This window comes from Alnus glutinosa, chromosome 1 (assembly GCF_958979055.1).
Source record: "Alnus glutinosa chromosome 1, dhAlnGlut1.1, whole genome shotgun sequence".
In the NCBI taxonomy this organism is placed as follows: domain Eukaryota; kingdom Viridiplantae; phylum Streptophyta; class Magnoliopsida; order Fagales; family Betulaceae; genus Alnus; species Alnus glutinosa.
In genome coordinates, this window is record NC_084886.1 from 20,638,434 (window position 1) to 20,652,512 (window position 14,079).

General features: G+C 37.1%; 1 protein-coding gene across 1 annotated transcript; it reads left to right on the plus strand.

Moving 5' to 3' along the window:
- Nucleotides 1-1,628: 1,628 nt before the first annotated feature.
- LOC133876644 (uncharacterized protein At1g66480) lies at nt 1,629-3,739 on the plus strand. Its single transcript, XM_062314897.1, has 2 exons — nt 1,629-2,357; nt 3,227-3,739. Exons 1-2 carry the CDS (start codon nt 1,773-1,775, stop codon nt 3,287-3,289), a joined length of 648 nt encoding a protein of 215 aa, XP_062170881.1. The 5' UTR covers nt 1,629-1,772; the 3' UTR covers nt 3,290-3,739.
- The last annotated feature ends 10,340 nt before the right edge of the window (nt 3,740-14,079 follow it).

The following is a 14,079-nucleotide window of genomic DNA, read 5'->3' on the forward strand; positions in this document are numbered from 1 at the left end:
GAGAACTAAAATACAAGAAGTAACATATACATTTCATGACCACAATTAATTGGCCGGACGAATAATATTATACATAGCCCACTCCAATTGAATGGTATGGTATTTAGGTTTCGTACGTCGAGTTGAATTGACCTCCTAATTAATAGCGCTTTAGGAGAGAACGTACGTAACATGTATGCGCACACAATTAGCTCTTTGACTACAGTTTTCCAACGTGCATTTTTCGATTCACGTGTTTTCCGTTTACACATATAATATTGGGACGTAATTTCTGTGTTTCTACGTTGGAAATTAAGTAGAAAGGTTTAATTAATTTCCAGGACCCAGACTTCAATCAGAAAATATCTGGTTATGTTTTGGTCTTCGTGAGCCATTGTCCATCTTTTCCATATTCTTTGAAAATTATGTTACAACAAAGGTGAAAATGCAAAATGAGTATATTATATTAGCAATATCCGTATCCGCATTCTCATAATGATGTTTTCGCATTTAGGTATTCGTATTCGCATTCGTGTGGTTATTGTGACTATTATCCGCTATCTACATATATATATATATGAGGTGATGAGCGTTTTGAATTATTATCTAAATCTATATGCAAGCTTAAATAAATTAAGATTTTACTTGTTATACAGTATTTCACAATTATCGGCAATAAAAGGTCATTGTCTCAAAGAGTAATTGGAATTTAAATTATCAAAAAAAAAAATGAAGGTAAGTGTAGTGAGAGATGATTTTGAGATGATAATTAAAAAAAAAATAATATAATCTAAAGATTTTAAACTTACCAAATTTAAAACGGTATCTTTTTTGTGAATTTAATAAATCTATATTATATATATATATATAAAAAGAGAATGCATATACGAATACTAACTGAACTCACATGTATATAAAAGAAAAATCACAAATTCATATCCGCATTTTCATATATAAATAACGGATAGGTGCGGATTATACCCATCCGCATTTTACATGCAACAGCCGTCCTTCGGTCAGTGCTACTGTTCTGAAGTTTCACTCTTTGTCCGACGTTCGTCATCACGTTGGAAAAAAAAAAACACAATCGGGCAGCGGACCATCATTTTAGACCCGGTCTCTAATGATCATCAATATTCAAAACCTAAAAAGATGTGCACGAACTGGCTTATCCAATCACTAGAATAATCAGAAGAGTGTATGGAGGAAAAAAAAAAAGTTACTTTTAATGAATAATTGAAGTGCTTTTCATGAAAGAGAGAATTAATTAATTCCACGTTGGTGAAATTTGATGCCCAAACTCCCAAGTCAAAATTAGCATGTGCACAGTTGAATATATATGAACAAAACTTTTTGAATCCCCGCCGTGATCATCGTGGGCCATTTGTTAAAGAATTTGAACAGCATTACAAATATGATTATGTAATCATCTTCCCCACAGATCACGGACTCCAAGGGTTTTGTCTTTTGAAAGATGAGACGTTAAGTTACTGTTGACATCAATGACATGCGGATAGCCGGCACCATCTTATTGAACGGGAAGGAAAAAGCCAATGACCGAAAGCGACAGCCTACGTCCAATTTCGTTTTGTCAAGTCTTGGCCGATTTTCAAAACTGGCCTTCTTTGTTGACCAATGACACCGGCCGCCAACCATTAATAAATACCCGTGACACGATGTCGGTATCAAATTCAATCGCACCCACCATTACCACCGATCAAGAAGATCGATCTAGCTAGCTAGCTAGGTATCGCCTTTAATCAATAATCCTGTACTCAGATTAACTGAACTCCATGGGAAATAGTTTGGGAGCTAAGAAGACCGCGAAGGTCATGAAAATTAATGGCGAAACGTTGAAGTTGAAGATACCGGTGGAAGCCGGCGAGGTGGTGAAAGACTACCCAGGTCATGTTTTGCTAGATTCCGAGGCAGTTAAGCATTATGGGGTTCGAGCGAAGGCTTTGGAACCGCACCAACAGCTGGAGCCGAGGAGGCTCTACTTCCTGGTGGAGCTGCCGCAGGATCCAAAAGCGCACGTTCCGAGAAGAGCCCGGTCGGGGATAAACATGAGCGCCAAGGACCGGCTCGAGAGCCTGATGCTGGCTCGGAGGTCGGTGTCTGACCTTTCCAGCATGAAGCCGACAAGCATGTCGCTCGAGGAGTCCGCCACGCGGGTCAGAATGAGGCTCCCGAGGGCAGAGGTGGAGAAGCTGTTGAAGGAAAGCAAAGACGAGGCGGAGGCAGCTGAGAAGATTATGGATCTTTGCCGGGCGAAGACCGGCGGGAATGGTGAGCATGAAACTACAGCAAAGGACCAACAACAAGCGCATTGGAAGGATGGCCATGCAAGAGCTAAAGAGGGTATCAAAGGGCGCGAGGTATGTTTAGATTCTATAAGACACTCATCCGCTTTTCATGCCGTCTTCGATCACCGGGTTTCACATAATATATTAATTCATACTACTACGCACTACTAAAACATTTTCCAAAGTTTTATACATACATGTGCATGGCTTAGATAGCTTCTTCATGCTCATGGAGAAGATAGAAGAATAAGTTCTTGATGAATTAATTAATCTCCGAGCAAATGAGAATTTCGAAATTAATTTCTTTTTTACTGCAGTTTTTCCATAATTTACATCATCGATCATCATGCCCATATCCTGAATTTAAAAAAAATTCATACTTTGTTTTCCTTTTTTACTGCAGTTTTTTTTGTCGATCATGAGTTTGAGGAAGTGTGATATTTTGTTCCATGTGTACGTCTAATAAGTCTACAAAACGGACTCACAGTTTTTTTTAGTTTGTCATGTCTCTAGAAGTTAATTAAAGTTTGCTCCTTGACCTAGAGGCTAAAGGAACAAAATCAAACTTGCATTCTTCTCAATTTTTAAATATTTATTGGCTTTACATTCACATACACTTTTCAAGCATGGCAACTGAATCCGGCCCCAAAAAAGAAGGAAACATAGCCCACACGTGACGAGCGTTCACACGTATATGTTCAGCAATATATATTAGGGACCGTGATATATAGTTATCACATGCATTATATATATTCTGATTTCCGTGAACAACTGACCAATTTAATTAGTAATTTTCTTCGGTTTCTTTATATATATATATATATTAAGAATCCTATGACGTCATATATATTCTTGAAAATATAATTATATAATTTTATATGAAAATATATGGCCGAAGCAGTGACTAATTAATTCTTTGTTTATAATGGGAAAACTTGCAGAAGCGAGTGAGTTTCATGCCAATCAATGAAGGAGAGAATCAAATAGCCGTGGCTTCCAGATGAAATTAATGGAGCGTTCGAGGCAAAGAAATATAGATGACGATGCGCGTGGATCAGGATTTTTCTCAAATTATTTACTCGAATTTAAAAAAATTTAAACATGTGATTGTCAGAAACTACTTATCTGGTTGATCAGGTGAATTTCATACGTAGTTTTTAACAATCATCTGTCCGAAATTTTTTTAAATTCAAACAAATAATTTGAAAGGATTTCTAATTTCTTTTTCTTCTTATTCTTTTTTTCTTTCGTTTTTTTTTTTTTAGTAAAAATATAGAGAATCCTAATCCGCATATGTGGTCCACGCTCGAGAATTGAAGCTTTTTTTCATTCTCTCTTATTGAGAGGGATACCTAATAAGCCAAATACTTGGGTGGTGCGTACGTCTTAGTTTTGTACATGGAACAAGAAAAGCTGTTGGACGCTGATATAATATATACCATCTTTATGTGATCTCTCTCTCTCTCTCTCTCTCTCTCTCTCTCTCTATATATATATATATATATATAGTTCAAGATTATATATACACATTGAGGATATATGGTTAAGAATTAATGCCATCTTTGGATAACCTTTTTGTTTCTTTAATTTATAATTAATTCTTATTCATATGAAGAAGCTAAGCTTAATCATGTCTCACCGTACATATCTCACGAAGCAGACAAATTAAGTGGAAGAGAGATGAAGATTTCAAATCTGCATAATATTCGTTAAATCACCACTCCTATCAAAATCTTAAGCCGATAAGAAGAGATAAATTTAATCATATATTACTTGACTTTTCAAAAAATTAAACTAATTACTTGTGCAATGTACTAATAATCAGAATCGCTTAGAAACATGTTTCAAACACACACACACACATATATATATATATACTTTATTGATTGCTACAGTACTGTTACAGTTCTGTCGCATGTTGATCTACAGTCTTGTTTATTTACTATTATACCCCTTGTAATTGGCTTATTTAAAGGACCAAAGCCTTCGGGGTAAGGCAGAAGCTTTTAGACAAGAAAATTTTGTTTTTCTGATCTGCTATCTCCTGCTCTCTCATTCTCCTATTGTGATCTTTCGATCTCCTCATTTGTATTATCCCCTGTTAATCCTGTAAGTATTTCACTTTGAAATAAATTACAGTTTGATAATTCTGTTAATTTTGATAAAATTTATTTTATCATTTTACTATCATTATCTGCATCCCCAGTTGACAGGTTCATATCGCCTTCCCTTTCTCCCTCATACACACACAGAGCAACTTTCTCAGGTCTCTCTCGACCTCTTTTATCCCTCGCTCTTCCGCCCCCTTTTGGATATATATATATATATAATATGGAAAGTGGAAAGCACGCGCGTTTAGAATGAAAATTCATCTGAAAAAGTCATTTATGATTTTCACGATATCTTGACAATGGAGCTCAAAATTATTCATCTGTGTGCGAAAAAAAAAAAAAAAACTGCTCCTGCCAGCTGCCAATAAGCCCGTGTCGGAGACTTGGGGGACGTACTGCGGCGGGGGCCGTGGTCCCTCAAAATTCTTGGAAAAGAGAATAAATCTGTTTTCTATTAGGAAGCCAACACAATGAAGGGGAAAGATTTCGGATCAATATTTTTTATAATTATTTATATGAATTTAAATTTGAGAGAATTAAGATGGACAGATAATTGTAAAAAATTACTTATGAGACTCACCTGACCAGATAAGTGGTTGAGTAACTCAATTTTTATTTCGTAAGGTGAGTTTCATAAGTGATTTCTTACGATCACCTGTTCGAATTCTCTCAAATTCGAACAAATAATTATAAAGGATCTTAATCTAAAGATTTCTGCTCTAAAGTGAACCATGTGAAGATGACTTTAATTAGCACATAAAAAGGGGAAAAAGAAGTGCAAAGAACTCTGACAGGATTTTCTGTACGTTCTTCGTATAATAAGGAATCCAGAGTATGTGCACATGTGAATGAAAAAATTTGATGTATATTTGGAGTTCTTGATGCTTGTGCATGCTTTTGGCTCTCGAGGAAGGGGCTGTTTAAGGGGGGAGACAGAACAGGGCCATATTGCAAGAGTAACTTTGCAAAAGTTGCCTATAGTTTAGTCCCTTCAATCTCTAGATTTGATTAAATTTAGACAGAACAGTGCTCAATTATGCGGCCAGCAAATTTGATTAAATTTCTAAGACTGAGAAAGAGAAAAAATTAAAATTAGTCTCGAGAGAGAGAAAACTGACTACGATTATTACAGAGCCGACATAGTGAGCTCTATTTGCGGATAAGCACTGGGAACGGTAGTTAATGTTGTCGTCTTCGTCGAACTCGAACCCACAAAACCCTCCACTTTCGTCGCAAATGCTGCAGTTGGCCGGCGGCCTTCCATTTCAGCCAAAACCCATTTTCCTGGACCCCTCTAATCCCATCACTCTCACCCCCATAAGCAGATTTAGATTGCTTTGTTTTGGCACTAGCTCAAATCGGACAAGAGAAGAGGATATGTTTTTTTATTAAAGGAAAACAACCGGTACTAGTGTTTGAATTTCGAATTAATTAGAAAAGGCAGCGTTTGAGACGCGGAGGGTCTGGTTTTGGTAGAATTGAATTTTTTTCACAGGCTAGCCCTTTATGTGGACAAAGAGGAGTATCGTTACAATTAATTTCAACGCGGTCAAATTACACTAGCTTTGCGATACCGAGAATGGTTTTAATAATAGGGAAAATTACTTATTTAATTTGCAATTATACCTAATTGATCATTGAATTATAAAAATAAAAAAAAAATTATCATAAAAATTCATGGGCCAAACTATCTATCCAAAATGGTTTGTCACCTATCAAGGAGCAATTTGTCTAGGGTGGCTGACCACTACTCATCCATCTGTCAATCAGCAACCTCTCCTCACCATACGAGAGGCGATTGCTGCCCCACTCTAATAGAAGATTGCCACTCTAACGTGAATTCACTTATTCATCTAACAGTTTCTGTCAAATATTAGCTGAACTTTTGATCAAGGATTAGGTTACTACAACCGCAAAAATTAAATAATTTTAATTTTCTCTTAATAATATGTAGTTAGCATTGTAGTGCACAGAGGCAGACCTACAACCATACTTGATACTACCTCCCCCCACCCAATTTTTTTTTTTTTTTAAAAAAAAAAAAAATCCTTAAAATTATAGATTTTTATGGAATAAACCCTTTAAAACTATATATATATATATATATATATATATATATATTACCCCCTAAAAAGTTTTTATTTTAGTTTTGCAACCCTTCTGATATTCTGGTTCCGCTCCTGGTCATGCATCAATCTTTCAAATGGGCACGACAGGGGGAAGATTAAAATGTATATTACTCTGGTGCAAATTAAAGGAACGCAACATTAATTTCTTGTTCCAAATGGAAAATAACATCATAAAAACAATACAATGAATGCAACTTGCATCGCCTTTATACAATTTGGCAACAGGGATCTCCCATGACATCTGGTCCGTACATGTGCAGATCTTGAATATATAGGTCGTAAGCCATGGCCCGCCAATTTTGGCTAACCAAATGAGTGAATTGAGCTCTCCCCACGAGTCCAAAATTGAAAGCATCTAATGTAAAATCTTCACCGGCATTTGCTTCATGAAAGTCGTGGTTGATTGGACCTGCCTTTGCCTCACAGCTGCTACATCAATAAACTACGCTCTTTAATATTATGAAACCATGAGGGTGAAGTTTCTCTTATTCTTTTCCCATGCCTCAAACCACCCTCCATATACATACGTAATGTTTTGCAGTGTCCTCAAGCTCTTGCTAACCTTTTGTCGTTTAACCAATTTTGTAAGGATAATAATTGTTTTTCTATTCTTACTCACTCTCACTATTTTATCAAGGACAATCAAATGGGACGGGTCTAATACTACTGGAAGGCAAGAGTGAAGGTGGACTCTACCCGATTAGCACACCAATTTGGCTTCTCGATCTCAATAAAGCTCGAATTCACACTGCAATGTTAGGTGTCAAGGCTCCTGTTAGTGTGTGGCATTCCAAATTTGGGCATCCTTCATCGTCTGTTGTTCATCAAATTCTTCGCGATCACACCTTACCTGCATGTTATTGATCCTATTCAAAATAAGGAGTTTTGTGAGCCTTGTCAACATGGCAAAAGCAAGCAATTCCCTTTTGCTTCGTCTACTATAGTCTCTACTACACATCTTCAGTTGATTCACACTGATGTTTGGTGCATGTTCTCTTGTCATGTCTTTTAAGTCATTTAAGATATTATGTAATCTTCATCGGGGATTACTCGATCTAGATTTTCTTGGTTGTATCCCCTCCATAATAAATCTGATATATTTGTCTCTTTTAGTAAATTTAAAAAGTTAGTGGAGTATCAATTTTCTTGTCATATTAAACATTTGGAATCCGATGGAGGTGGTGAATTCCTCTCAAATCAATTTAAATCTCTTCTTTGAATCTAGTGGGATTGTTCATATATCGTATTAGTTGCCCATATACGACCGAACAAAATGGGCTAGCCAAGCAGAAACATCGTCACGTACGTTGTGGAAAATGGAAATGGGACTTGCAATGCTAGCTCAATCCGATCTTCCCGAATCATTTTGGGTCAAGTCCTTTCTCACTGCCATTTTTTTTATTAACAGGCTTCCCAGTTCCCACTCCTTTATTGAAGCAGTGTTTTCTTTTCTCTTTGTTGTTTGAGGAAGAACTGGATTACACCTCCCTTAGGACTTTTGGTGCTCATGTTTTCCTCTCTTATGACCATATGCATCTCATAAATTAATGTTCCACAGTAAACGGTGTATTTTCTTAGGATATGGTTCCAACTCTAAAGGATATCTTTGTATGGATCCACTGACTAACAAGGTTTTTATCAGTCGACCGGTTGTGTTTGATGAAGAGCATTTTCCAGCCATTGTGGAGGCTACTTCAATTCCTACTGGCTCAACCGTAGCATCTGTTAGCCTTGTGCCCATTGTTATAGTCACGGGTAATATCCCTCCTACTCATTCTCTAACTTTTCAAATTATTGATGCTTATAAATTGTCCAATGCGCATATTCTCATACCTGACGTGCCTATTGCATTTGCTGCCACTACATCTTTGAGTATTCCTCCTGCTAGTGAATTTTCTTCTCAGATTTCTTCTCAATTACCGGCCTGTTGCCTCACCTTCTAGTTCACTCTCGACATCTGCCCCTACTTCCCCATCTATCCATGGTATGATCACTCAATCAAGAACTGGGAGTACTCTTCGTCCTAAAAAATTTCCTGACTTCAAAACCTTTTACTCAACCCGACACCCTCTTTAAGGCTTTATCCAATTTTTGTGTTGCTGTAGAATCAACGTGTTATTCCTCCCAAGCAGTAACGTCAGCTGAGTGGAGGGCTGTCATTAGCTTGGAATTTGATGCTCTTGTATCCAATGGCACGGTCCTTATGCTTTCTTCCTCTGCACCACAATATTGCTTGCAATAAGTGGGTATACAAAATCAAGCACAAGCAAGATGGCACCATTGAGCGATTTAAAGCTCAGTTGGTGCATGGTAAGGGCTTTGATCAAAAAAGTAGTGTGATTTCATTTAAACGTTCAGCCCAGTGACTAAACCCTTCACAATCCGTGTGGTTCTAGCTCTTGCCATTCATTTTGACTAGTGCATTCGATAATTAGATGTCTTGAATGTGTTTCTACATGGGTATCTTGTTGAAGATGTCTACATGGAACAATCAAGAGGCTTTGTTGATACTTCTCATCCCAACTTTGTGTACGTGTCGGTTGCACAAGTTTCTTTACGGTCTTAAGCAGGCACCTCAAGCCTGGTTTCACCGATTGTAACAAGCATTACTTGTTATTGGCCGGCTTTCACTCCTAGATGTGGATACTTGTAGCGACTTGGGTTTCTTCTTAGGCATATATGCAAGCTCACCGTGATTCCTCTAGCTTGCAAATTCATCAATCGAAGTACATACTTGACTTATTACATAAGTCTTCCGTGGTTGGTGCAAAACCGTATGCTACCACCTACGACATCAAGCTCCAACCTCTCATCTACAGCTGGTGACCCACTTTCGGCGGATGACACTACCACTTACAGCCAAAGTTTTAAGAACTTTACAATATTGCACCATCACTAGGCCCAACATTTCTTACTCCGCCAACCAATTGTGCGAGTTCATGCATTTACCGAAGTGTATACATTGGGTTGTTGCAAAGCGAGTGCTACGCTACCTTCAAAGCAGTATTGATCATGTACTGCTTTACAGAAAAGGTTCTCTTATCTTGGAAGCATTTTGTGATTCTGATTAGGTTGGAGATCCAAAGTCAACTCTTGATGAAGGGTGGCATAGTGGGTTCGCAATAACAAACAACAATAGAATCAGAACTCTTCTCAAACCAAAATTCTATCAAGGAATCGAGACAAAAGGGATAGAAAATCACTCATCGAGTGTTTCATATTGATAAACTGATAAAAATACATAAGCTGGAGGTAGAGGTGAGCCTGGGGAGGGAGGGCGGTTTTCCCCCCTTTTTGACCCCACCCCGCACTCTTGCGGGTTGCGAAAATCGCACCCGCGAACCGCACAAAATGGGGAGAACCCGTGCGGTGCGGGACCGGGGGTGCGAGTTGTGCGGGGAGGAGCGGGTTTTTAACAAAAACCAAATCTGGGGTTCATAAAGTCACAAACACATACACAACGAGAGAAAGTCTCACAAATCACAGATTCAAACCAAAGTCAAACAAAGCCAGATTTAAACCAAAGCCAAACAAATCACAAACAGGTTACAGGATGAGAGGGGAATCATTCAATGCCGGTCTTGAAGTGAGCGTTGACGATCTTCCCGCCATTCCCAATCTCCTCGTCAACCTTGATCTAGAGCTTCATGATGTCCCCACAGGACCAGCGACTAGAAGATTAAGCCACTACAACCCTACCAGTAAGACGACGCCATTTGGGAGGCAGAAAAATGAGAGAAATGTACTGTAAATGCGCATGAAGTGAAAGAAGAAGAAGAAGAGGAGGAGGAGAGATGGAGAGGTGGTAACTGCAAGGAGGTGAAGAGCTGCTGGTGTTGGTACTCATGGAAGAGTCTAGAAGTTAGAAGGAGTGCGGCGAAGAATAGAAAAAAAAATGAAAAAGGGTGCTAGGGTAAATGGACCTGGGTTATATTTTTTTCCTTATTTTTTCTTCCTAAGGGGCTCGTCCATGAGGTTTTTTAAAACTCCAACCCGCCCCGCACGAGCTGGAAAAAATCCAACCCGTACCCGCATATTTTATGCTTAATTACCGCTGAAATAGGGGTGGGGCGGCGCGGGTACTGCAGGTTGGTGCAAGATATGCTCACTCCTAATTGGAGGCTAAAGCCATCTTAATATGCTTATATAGGGCCTAAATTTGAAACACTAAAAAATAAAAAATAAAAATAAAAAACAAAATAAAAACACTTTGTAGTACAAATAATACAAAATGACAACTTTTGTCTAGTAAACGTTGGAATTACGAAATATTTGTGAAATACAAAATTATATCTCTCTGAATAAGCTTTCCAACGCCGTCAAGTTTGTCTCAATCCAATGTCAGAATCAAAATATATGATTTTTTTTAAGTAAAATGGGTCTAAACAAAAACAGATAAAACTTGCCTGGATCATTGCAAGGTGGCGAAGTAGGTTTGCAATAGCAAACAACAATATAATCACAACTAAGGCTGTAAGCGAGCCTGCCGGGCTCGAGGTCTCGTTCGGTATCCGTCCGGTTTAACCCGATCCGAGCTCGAACTCAGCACTGTTGAAACCCGCTTGTTACTGTTGAAACCTGCTCGATTAGGTAGTGATACATACCCGACTCGCCCGATATAGCTCGAGGAGGACTCGCGAGCTTGACCCGAACCCGACTCGCCCGACTTGCTCGGCTCGATTGCCCGACTCATTAGCTCGATATATATATATATATATATATATATATATAGAAAATAGGTTATAGAGAGATATAAGTAGGTATTTATATAGGTTATTTAATATTTATATCTATATTATCATATTTCATTACTTCTTATTTATTATAAATAATCTCATATCATATAATATTATTTTTTTTTAATTCATAAGTTATAAGTATAATATTATAACTATATAATGTCACACAGGCATATATACTTTATATATATAGTTAGTTAGTTAGTTTCTTTATGTATGTATGAATATATGCAAGTACAATGACAATGTGATTCATATATTATTAAATTAAGTGATTAATATTGAAGTAACCAATGATTTAGCATTGAATCATATGATCATATGATTCATATAAATATTACACGATCATATGATATAACATTTAATCATTTGATCATTATATTATATCATATGCATATATTAATATAATCACATATATGGTCCGAGATTTCTCATTGGACTCTTTGAAATTGTTGGATCACATAATTCATAAGTACTATAAAATTATATGTGGATAATGTAATGTAAGTATAATGTACGTATACAAATTCATGCTAATACCATATTTAGTTTTTTAATGTATGTATGAATGTATGCAAGTGCAACAATGATATTGTGATTTATATAATATAAAAAAGGTGAATATAATACAACTTAATCATTAATGATTATCATAAGTATTAATATATCAAATAAATACATGATAATAACTTAGTAAATATATACTAGATTAGATAACATAGAATGTCATTAATAAGAGAGTTAGTTAATATGTAATTATGTTGCTAGCTTGTTATTGTGTGACATTATATACAAACTATTATAGTTTAACATTAACATTAACGTATATAATATTAATTAATATTACTAGACTATTAGTTACTGTATTATATATACACTAACTAGTTGTGTAGTTCATAAACTAATATATTATCAAGTTAATTAATGTATACTAAGTAAATATAGTTAACTATAGGTTACTCAATATTTATATGTATATTATTTATATTATTATATATGTGTGTGTTATACATTACTATTAACATACTAACATATTAACTAAATTAATATATATTAAGTTATTAACTATTAAGGCTTATTAATTTACTAAGTATAGGTTTTTTTTTTTTTTTGTATGGTAAGTTGTTACCAAGGCTCATTAAGTTAACTATAGCCTATAGGTTATTTTGATATATATATATATATATATATATATATATATATATATATATATATATATATATATATATAGTTTATAGTTATAACTTATTAGTTAATATATTACTAGTTATTAGTTAATACTAAATATTTTTGCATTAGTTAAAAATTGTAATATGTTAGATTTATATGTTACTAGTGAATATGTTACGGTTACTAATTTATATGTTACTATTTATTAGTTGACCTGTTTACTAATTAATATTTATAACATGTTAGACTTATATGTTACTAGTTACTAATTATAATATGTTAAATTTACATGTTACGAGTTATCATGTATACCATTTATATGTTAGTACTATACTACTAGTTATTTTTTTACTAGCCAATATGTGACACTTTATTAGATAATATGTTATTAGTTAATTAATAGGGAAAAATTTTATTTAGGCCTTAAATTTTTATTTGATTTGGATTTAGTCCTTCCTTGGCTCGTGTCTTATTTCTTAGTGTACCAAGAAATAATATGTAGTTGCTCGCTCAGGCACAGAGGCCGAGTATTGGACTATGGCCATTGCAACAACTAAAATTTATTGGCTACGTATGTTACTTATGCTCCGTTTGTTTCGACGTAAAATGGTTTCCGTCGTAAAATATTTTCGACGAAATCAATTTCAAAAGAAATTATTTTCTCGAAAATATTTTTCGGCGTTTGGTTCGCACGAAAAAATTACGAAAAGTGAAAATGCAACTGTCTCCGGAATCCGGCAACGACCGGTCGCCGTCGCCGGAATCCGGCAAACATGTTTGGCCGGATCCGGCCAAAATTGCCGGATTCCGGCAGGAAACCTCCGGGCCCGGCCGGATCCGGTCATTTTGGCCGAATCTCGGCAGGATCAAAGGCCGGATCCGGCCAGATCCGGCCGGGTCAGTGTCCGGATCCGGCCAAAATTGCCGGATTCCGGCAGGAAACCTCCGGGCCGGTCAGATCCGATCATTTTGGCCGGATCCGGCCAGATCCGGCCGGGTCAGTGTCCGGATCCGGTCATATCCGGCCGGATTCCGGCCATTTTGGCCAGATCCGGCCGGGTCAGTGTCCGGATCCAATCATATCCGACCGGATCCCGGCCATTTTGGCCAGATCCGGCCGGATCAGTGGCCGGATCTGGTCATATCCGGCCGGATTCCGGCCGGTTTCTGTCCATGGCCGGATTCCGGCCAGATTCCGCCGGCATTCGGCGCAGTTGCCGGATGTCGCCGGATTCCGGCGGCCGGCGGTATTCCGGTGGTCGGATTCCGACGCCGGCATTATTCCAGTGACTTGATGATGCCGGATTCCGGTGCTGCCTATTTTCGAACGACCGACTATTGTCGGATTCGGACAGTCAGATATCAAACGTGCGTGTAAAGACGAAGAATATAATTTTGGAAAACGATTTACGGTTTTAAAAACCGTAAATCGTTTTCCAAAAATTAAAGAAGGTTTTACGGTCAAACCGAAAATGATTTTCGTTGACCATTATTTTCGCCCCTACCAAACACCGTAAAATACCGAAATCATTTTCTGGAAATCATTTTACGCCGAAACAAACGGAGCATTAAAGACCTACAAATTTCTCTTCCGGTCCCTCCTACACTGACAACATTGCTGCTCTTGCCCTTACTTCAAATCCGA

Bases quoted from the DNA above. Each gene is read 5' to 3' on its own strand.
- LOC133876644 (XM_062314897.1), top strand. From the start codon at position 1,773: ATGGGAAATAGTTTGGGAGCTAAGAAGACCGCGAAGGTCATGAAAATT. The intron at 2,358-3,226 runs GTATGTTTAGAT...GAAAACTTGCAG, and splicing joins AGGGTATCAAAGGGCGCGAG to AAGCGAGTGAGTTTCATGCC.